This window comes from Rhea americana, unplaced genomic scaffold (assembly GCF_003343005.1).
Source record: "Rhea americana isolate MKP2758 unplaced genomic scaffold, rheAme1 scaffold_370, whole genome shotgun sequence".
In the NCBI taxonomy this organism is placed as follows: domain Eukaryota; kingdom Metazoa; phylum Chordata; class Aves; order Rheiformes; family Rheidae; genus Rhea; species Rhea americana.
This window is the reverse complement of record NW_028186502.1, coordinates 311,788-320,995: the sequence shown is the minus strand read 5'-3', so window position 1 is coordinate 320,995 and position 9,208 is coordinate 311,788. Positions and strand designations below refer to the sequence as shown.

Genomic DNA, 9,208 nt, shown 5'->3' with positions numbered 1-9,208 from the left:
AGCTCCGGGCTGGCGCCGCCAGCAGCCTCAGGGGCACGAACCGAGGCCAGTTCTGCCGCGGGCGCTGTAACCGCTGCGGACCTGCACGCGCAGAGCGGGCTGCAGGCCCCGGCCCTCGCGCACCGAGGAAGCGCCCTGGGCACCCCGGGCGGCAGGCGTCGAGCCCGCACGAGCACGGGCAGAACCTGGCCTGTTTTCGGGGCGGGCGACAAGCTCGTAAGCCCTACGCAACCACCGCAAAGTCCCCGTCCGTCCGGTCCCGCGAACGCTGGCTCAGCGGTCAAGCGCCCGCTCGCAGCCTTGCCGCGGTGCCGCCGAGCCCGCCCCGAGCCGCGTGCTCCCGGCGCCCGAGCGGGCGTCGCGGCTCCCACAGCGGCCGCAGCACGGACGCGGCAAACGTTTCAAGGGAAGGACCGGGCTGAGGAGCGGGTCTCGGCGCTGCTAACGCCCCAGCGGGTAAAGAAAAAGGTTGGGACCCACTGCACGGTAAGTAAGAAAAARACAAGAAGAAACGAGCGCAGCCAGCGCGTTTGGTAACGGCCTGAGCCGAGCTGTGCGGGACAGGCACGTCGCGGAGAGCCAGCGCCGCGCGGCAAGGCTCTCCGCAGCCAGCGCCCGCGGCTCCAGCGCCGCTTGCGAGCCCGAGCCCGAGCCCGAGCCCCGGCCGGGGCGCTGGCGGCCGGCCCCTCCGCCCCGCGGCTCTTCACAGCTTGGGGATTTTCACCGGACGCGAAAATCGTCTCCCAGCGCACTCTAATCCCTAACTGCAGAGGCAAAAGAATCAGCCCTGCTCAGAAAAACACCATAAAACCCTCAGAAAAGATTGACAGCGTGATAGCGTGGCAGATTGATTAGCTGCAAAAATACGAGCAAGCCACGTAATTTAACTGTTCTCTATTTATATTACAGCAAAGCAAACCCGGGGTGGGCTGTGCCAAGCGCTGCGCTCGCCGGATAGGAACATCTCCCTTCCCCTCGCCAAAACACAGGGCGGGTTGGCAGCGCGGGCAGCTCGCGGGTCTCCGGCGGAGTCCGCCGCCGGCGCGGTCCCCGCGCAGGGAACCCTGCGGGCGGCCCAGCGCGGCGCCCCGAGAGCCTGCCCCGGCCCGGGGAGCGCCRGCGCCCAGCCAGAGCTCAGCCGCCTCCCGGCCCCTGCACCTCGCTGCTGGCTCCGTGCTGACTTTCGTCTGCCAGCTCGCTCTCCGGAAAATAGACTGCACTTTTTTTTTTTTTTGTTTTTTCGGGTGCACAAAAAGCCGATATTTAACTTGATTTATTTCTGTAATCTAGCGTAGTTGTTTGGGAGTGTTCCAACATAATAACGGGAGATATTCTGATGCCCAACGCAGAGAGAACAAGTTTATTAAGCTCCACCGAGACCAATCCGGAGGTAATCCTGACCCCTGGCAGCCACAGCACAGCACCGAGAAAAACACAAGCAGTAAATCTCAGCTACTGATGCCAAGGGGTTAACGAGCTTATTTCCGAGACGAGGATCCAGCAAGCCAGCTCTGAGCGCGCCCGGAGCCCTGGCAGGCTCTCCGCGGGGGAGGCGGGCTGCGGATGCCGGYGGCGGGGCCGTTCCCGGAGCCCGCGCACCCGCCCCGGTGCGCTGCGGGCCGACACCGCCTCCCGGAGCGGCCCGTGGGACGGCACGGCCTGGCCGAGCTTTGACACGCCGGGCACCGTCTAGCGCAGAGTAAACGGCTACCGGCGTCCTCTCCAGCACGGGCACAAAGCCCGGCAGCGCCGGGTCCCTCGCGGCCCTTCCTCGGGGGAACGCTGGAGCCGCGCGGTCTGCGGGCGTGGGAGAGTCGGCACGGGAGAATCGGGTGGGCGCAGGAGCCACGAGTGTGGGAGACCTGGGCACAGGAGCCACGAGTGGGTGCAGGAGCCACGAGTGGGAGCGGGAGCCACAAGGGTGGGAGCATCGGGCATGGGAGCATTGGGTGCAGGAGCCATGAGCATAGGAGCCACGAGTGCGGGAGCATCGAGCAGGCGTGGGAGCATCAGGTGTGGGAGCCACCAGCACGGGAGCATCAGGCATGGGAGCCACGAGTGCGGGAGCATCGGGTGGGTGTGGGAGCCACAAGTGTGGAAGGATCAGGAGTGGGAGCCACGAGCACGGGAGCATCAGGCAAGCGAGCATCGGGTGGGCGCGGGAGCCACAGGCGTGGGAGCATCAGGCAAGCGAGCATCGGGTGGGCACGGGAGCCACAGGCGTGGGAGCAACAGGCAAGCGAGCATCGGGTGGGCGCGGGAGCCACAGGCGTGGGAGCAACAGGCAAGCGAGCATCGGGTGGGCACGGGAGCCACAGGCGTGGGAGCAACAGGCAAGCGAGCATCGGGTGGGCACGGGAGCCACAGGCGTGGGAGCATCAGGCAAGCGAGCATCGGGTGGGCGCGGGAGCATCGGGCGCGGGAGCAACAGGCAAGCGAGCATCGGGTGGGCACAGGAGCCACAGGCGTGGGAGCAACAGGCAAGCGAGCATCGGGCGGGCGCGGGAGCATCGGGCGCGGGAGCATCGGGCGCGGAGAGGCGGCGGCACCGCTCCCCCGTGCACCCGGGCCGGCGTGCGAGCCCGGCTGCGGCGCGGCGCGTAGCCCGACGCGCTGCTTTAATGAGCCCCAATTAGCATGTTTAGAGCAGCCAGTTCCGCGGAACAGCTTCTGTCACACGCTCCCTTACATAAGCCGTGGTGCCGGCTGAAGGGTTTGGTAACGTTGCTCAAATTAAAAGAAAGAAGAGGAAAAAAGATAAAACAAAACCACCCCACAACTACAGCTTCCAGGCGCCAAGCAGGAGACCAAAGGGGATTAACCGGGGGGGATCAGCACCCCTTTGACCGCTCGGCCGGGACCCGCCAAAGCTCAGGAGCGGTGACAGAGCTGGGAACCGGTTCTCACCTCCCATCGCCTTGGAAGAAGGGGGGAAAGCGGCGGGGAGCAGGGAGGCGGGCGCCAGCTGGGAAAGGCGCGCTGGCCCCGCGCTCGGCYGCGCCGCGGGGGCAAAGCGCGGCTTCCTCCGCGGCTCCCCGCGGCCGCCCTGTCCCGCGCGAGACATCGGCCCGACGGCGCGCTAATATTCGCTGCAATTAAGGCAGCTCGCTAATCAGCGCCGTGTCAGGCCATCTGTCACGGCAGCTGATCCGCGGCGGAGGACGCACACCTTCCCGCCCAGCCTCGGCTTTGAAGTCAGAGCAGCAATCTGAGGATTGGAATTTCTAATGAAAATCATGACAAAGTTGGCAAAACCCCAAGAAAAATGAAGGCTCCAAGCCACATAATTACTAGAAGAACAAAATTCTGTTGCCACTCATAACTGGCCTGGAAAGTTAATTAAAACGTTCGCGCATATTTGTAATTATTAGAAAAGGGAGAATGGCTGAAGAAAACCCAAGGCTTCACAGRCGCAGCGCAAGCCCTGCTTCCTGAAAGAGCGCGCCCGACGTCTGCGCTGGCCTCATCAGACCCCCGAGTCTGCAGCACCGTGCACAGCAGTAATACACGGCCTCAAAGGGAGCCAGCGAAGCGGGAGCCCCTTAGAGCCGCCCCGCGCGCCCCGGCAGCGCAGCGCAGCGGCGTTACGCCTCCAGCCCCGGGCCGGCAGCAGCCACGCCGTCTCAGCTCAGAAGTGTTACAAGCACACGAGTTTCAGGTAATGGCTGTGCAAACGAACAAGTCCTACCACACCTTTCCAAAGCTTCCTTTTCCCAGCACCATCAGGAAATTGAAATCTGAGAGTTTCATCCGATCTCTGCTTCCGTTGTTATCGAATTTAGAAATCGCATTTGTCGTCTTCTCATCGGCAGCCTTGGATCCTGGACCGATCTTGGCTCTCTGCAAGGATGGAGATGGGACAGGGAGAAAGAGAAAAATTACTGAATATAGTTTGGAGAAAGGTCATTACAGAAAGAGGGAGTGCTCCTGAAATCCCACGTTAATCAGCTCTTCTCTAGGTCAAACGCTGTGCTGAGCCCCAGAGACTTTTCCCATACACACGACAGAGACAGAACCACGAACACCGCTTCGGTAAGTCATCAAACACAACGCATTACGCTCTTCAGCTTATTCTCAGTTAATCTCTTCAAGAGACACCAGGAACCACCTCCCTCATCATCGCTCGCTGGGAAGCTCCGGCTTCCCGTCTCCTCCCCGCAGGCTCCAGGACACGGCGGGGCTCCCCACGGAGACCTGGAGAACCTTCCCCAGGGGAGCTGGGCACCGAATGGGACGAGTGATGGACACCAGCAACTCGTGTGCTCCAGTCCCCCGTTCTGCCTCAGGTTAAACACTTGTCCATAGGGTTTCCACACCCTCCCTAGGGAAGGGGCTCAGCTGCAGCAGGGGGTTTCTAAACCAAAACTGAGATGCGGATAGCACTAACCCTCCTGGAGCCCCCGCAAGCAGCAGGTGTGGAAGAGCGTGGCACCTCCGAGGAGCGTCGAACATTTAAACCTTGAGCTCCACCTCTGACAAGAGAGCAGATGCTCGCCCTCAACACGTCCCATGCCACCCAAAGCAGCAAACAGGGAAATCGCAGAGGCTTGAACGCGTTCCTTCTTCACGAATCTGACTCATGTTTCAATCTCGCCTCATGAGAAAAGGACAGGTGACTATAAATATTAATGTAAATGTTAGAGTAAAATAAGGGAATTTTTAACAGGTTTCAACTCTGTTACTATCTGCTATCGAAGGGAATTCTACTCCTGTGCCAGTTCAGGCTGAACACAAGAAGCTGCACATCCATTTTGGGGAAAAAAGAAAAAAAAACAGAATAGAAAGCACCTCTCCTGCATCCCCAAGCAATCACACGAGCTGGTTCAGTCACAACTACCTATTAAGGAGCCTTTCAACCCCCCCATTTCTAAACACAAAATCTCATCAGTTGCTTGGCACCTTCTCATTGGTCCAGGGCTATCTTATTTGCTGAACCACAATTTGTAAAAGCTATCTCACAATTTATTCGGTTTTAATTTTTAGAAATATGCCACAGYGTAGAGCTTGCATCGAGCTCAGTCTAGCATGAAATTCCATTAACCCGATTCCAGCAGTTCAATTTGACTGCTGCTCACAGCTCCTCCAGATAGGAGCCTTACAAGTAATCTCCAAGCCTTTGCTGCTGCTAATTGGTTATTGCAAGGCTCTCCTTGCTGTAAAATTCTCCATTCAAGGTCACCTGCAACACCTACAAACACGCGAGAAACTCCTGCACTGAAAACTAAAGGAACGGTTTCAAGCATTTTCAAACATCGCAATTGCTAATGCAGCTCTGCAGAAAGTGCCGCGGGGAAGGGGCTGCAATCACTCAGCTGCCTGGCACCTGCTACTGCTGCCAGCGGCCGCAAGCACCGCATTCAGCGGGGAACAGAAGTTCCGACTTTTAAAAGGAAATAAAGCCATCTTTCCAAAAGGGGACAGGCTCTGCGCAGAGCAGCCCTCGCGTCATTAGGAAGCCAGCCTCGCGCTGCGCAACTYTACCTACAGCAATCCCGACACCACCCCATTGCCAAGCTACGTTTGAAAGAAATGTTGACTTATCAGCACACAGACAGTCATATYGCGTGAAAGCTTCCCTAAATACTCTCACGGTTAAAAAACAATCTTGTCAGATCAAATTTGACGCTAAATTAACCTCTGTAAAAACAAGCTTTAACAAATTTCAAGGGCAATCATTATGCTTCCATTAAATTACATGCAAAAGCACACCTCTGYGTTTCAGACGGGCACATTTTTCTCTTGCACATTTGCAGCCCAAGCATTGCAGCCCTGAGGCTGGTCAAGGGAATTTGAAGGAAACGCTGGCCCAACCAGGATGAGACTTCCGTTCCTGATCAAAATGTCAAAGAACACCACAAAGGGGGGGAAAAAAGGTACAGGATTTTCATTGCTTCATTTAAGCAAACTGGCAAATTTTAGCGCTGGCATTATCAGCTGCGTAGGCCAAGTGTTTCTCACGCACAGGTTTGCATCCAACTATCTCGGGGGAAAGTGGCTTCAGGTCTCTTTTGTTGCCTACAGCCACTCTCAAAGCTTGTGTTTGAATAGCTGCTGCTTCAGTCACATTTAGTCTTGCATTTGACCTTGATTTCCAGCATCGCAATACTTTCACAGGAGATGAGAGGATATAAACACAATACACCTTTTCAGAAAAAAACAGGCTAAGTACGAAGCTAGGCCAGAAGGGGGAAAGGAGAGGGAGCCGTAAAGACCACCCTTCAAGTGAAGTAACTTGCTTTTGCTGTTATGTGTCTCTAATGTCTGTTTCTAAGTGAGTACAAAAGTCCTTTAGCTTATTTTTAACGTGCTCCTAAAGCTCACACAATCTTGAGACCTTTTTAAGTTTTATGACTGAAACATGCCAAATATTGCTCACAAAAAAAAAAAAAAAATTGAGAAGTACTTGACCTTCGTTATCCAACTCCATTTGTCACACTTAATTTACTACATCTGAATTTATGCAATAGCAGCTGATGTTCACATCTATCAAGCTGTCCCAGCAAGCGGCTGATAAAGGCTGAGCAGAAYTGGCAGCGTCTGTGCTGCACGTCCTCACGCTGCGCTTTTGCCTCCAAACTCTCTCGCCGAGCCGGGCCGTCCCCGCTGCAGACAGGAGGCTGCCGGAGCGCAGAGCCGGGGCCGCAGCCCGCAGCGACGCCGCAGGCTGCCGGGAAGGGGGATGCCCGCAGCCAGCGAGCAGCGGCAGCGCCGCGATGCCTCCCGCCGCGCTCGGGGCGGCCYGCAGCAGCCACGGCCAAGCTGGTGAGCTACAAGGATTTGTCTCTTTGCAGCGCTGAGTTGTTCCCCACTGAGGATGCGATTCGGGGGAGATGCCGCAGGGTGAGGATACAGTCGCAGTCTGGAAGGGTGGAATGATACTTCCGGGCAACGTGTCTTCTGATCTGTAGTCAACTCATCCGAGACGCCAAACATTCCTGTGATTTTAACACTGTCGCAACATCAAGAAATGCAAGAAAACCAGGGCAGGTAGCTAATTCTTTATAAGACTGACAAAGTGTTACACATGGTATATGTTATGGCAACTGTCGCATCAAAACTGTCTTATTTTCTTGCATATCCAGGGAAGTTATATACAATTGAGACTAAAACAAAGAAAGGTCATTTAGAAAAAGGAGCCCTCTGGTCCCACACTGCAGTTACGGACTTCAGGCTGACTTCCGTAAGCTTTATTTCCTATATGGCTCATTTCATACATGTCTCCAGATGTAATGCATTCATTCGCAGGGCTCTGGGAAGATTTTAGCTATATTGAAAAATGGTAAAGAGCTATTAATTCAGTAATGTCTGGATCAATCATTCTGGCAAGAGCTTCCATGGCTTATTGAGTAGTAAATAGGGATTTCTCCTTGAGGCCTCCTTGAAGGGAGAGCTGGACCCACACTTCACCAAAATCCATAAAGGACTAGCACTGAAGTCTCACCAGCTTCAGCCCACTTCTGTTCGGATGCTCGGTGCCGCTAGCGCGGAGCCCCGGCACGCTCTGCTGCTGGCAGCGGCTGAGCTGGGCCAGCCGCCCCGGGAGCCCCAGGTGCGAGAAGGCTCTGCACAGACTTCCTCGCTCCTCGAAATCCCGTCTCCAARTTCACCCCCAAAAGCCCATCGCTGTTAGGTCCTTTGCTTTTCACAGGCACCAGCAGCGCTCTCGCCGGGCGCCTGTTTTGCACCTCCATCTGCGGCGGGGCCGCGGGGGCGGGAGCTGGCAGCCTGCACGCTCCAGCRGCACCCAGCACAAGCCAGGAGCGCTGGCTACGCCCGAGCAGCTTCCCGGCTGGCACAGCGAGAAACCTGAAACGGGCCAAGCGCCCGCAGGGACCTGCTCAGCCCCGCAGCCCCCCACCGCGGGCTCGGCTCCGACGAGGCGCCGCCACCCGCCCGACCTCCGCTGTCGCCTGGCCTTTTCCACCTGCCTCAAGTCCAACCAGCGCCGAGCCCGACTCCTTGTTCACGGATTGCTCCGCTACCCCGGCGCAGAGCAGCGCTGCACGCTCAGGCGCGGACGTGCCACCTACAGCCCCGAAAACGAAATCGCTGCCTGGCGCCTTCCGCCCTGGCGCTGGGGCTGACGTCTGCCAGCGTCTCACCAGCGCGTCTGCCGGGGGCAGGCCGGCGCAAAGCGCCTCGGCAGGACCCTTTCCGAGAAGCACCACCCCGGGGAGAAACCGGCCCCGGTCTGCAAGGCGGTGAACCGAGGCTGCCAGGGCAGGACGCGCAGCGGGGGAGAAGGGTTTCTTTCCGAGATTAGTTCCAAATCCAATTACACCAATATCTTAGTTCATCTTAGTTAGTTATACTAATTCATAGTAAGCAACGTAACAGGAAGAAGGATGGACAAATCCTATTACGCTGCACCTCAAAGGGAGGCACAGCTGCTGCTTCTCGAGCCTTTCCAGCCCGCTGCCACCAGGAACGTGGTTACACTAGGCACCCCAGGGCACCCCGGATCTCGTCCCTCCTCAATCAGGATAGAGCCTGGGAGGTACATTAACCGAGCTACTTCCTCAGCCGGCTACGCTATGCTAATTTTTGCAAACAAACCGAATTACGTAATCCCTAACAGCAAGGAACGCTGAAGGAAAGGCTGACGTTCGTCGCGCTGCTTTTGTCTCAGTAAGAGCAAACGACTGCCTAAACACGATGCAGCAGAGACGTGGGACCGCGCAGGGGCTTGGTGCACAGAGCACGCAGCAAACGCCGCCACAAAACCGCGCCCGCGCGGCGCTCTGCTGTGTTCTCAGCCCGACACCAGCGCCAGAGAAGTATTTTCCCGTCCCTCCTCTTCASCCGCGACGAGCGGCTGCTCCCTTCCCAGGGAATCGCACGCAGAGACACGTGCGCAGAGAGGCCACCGGGCTTCCTGCTTAAAGCGCTCCAGGAGCGGAGACGGACGGTTCGTTTAACGGGCCACAATTAGAACAACCCCAGAAGAAAATTCTACGTGAGCGATTCGTACCCTAAATCTCCAGCTCCTGGTTTACCCAAATCCTTTTTCTTTTACTTGCTGTCCTGAAAACTTTTGGGAAACCATCGCCTTTGGCTCGGGCGTCGCAGCTCACCCTCGTCCCCCGGAGCGGCGCGCCATCCTCGCCGCGGCGCCGCGAGGCCGCGGCGGCCCGAAGGAGCTGCCGGCCGAGCCCCGGCCCCCGCTCCTCTCCTCCGCGCGGGAGGAGCCGGCCTTCCGCGGCGTCGG

General features: G+C 57.5%; 1 protein-coding gene across 1 annotated transcript in view; it reads right to left on the bottom strand.

Annotated features, from left to right (window-relative positions):
* The window catches only part of PRKCB (protein kinase C beta), a 112,581-nt gene that overhangs the window by 25,440 nt on the left and 77,933 nt on the right, over positions 1-9,208 (bottom strand). The window contains exon 9 of the mRNA XM_085312929.1: positions 3,694-3,840. Coding sequence (XP_085169055.1) covers positions 3,694-3,840 — 147 coding nt within the window. The remainder of the gene's footprint in view (positions 1-3,693; positions 3,841-9,208) is intronic.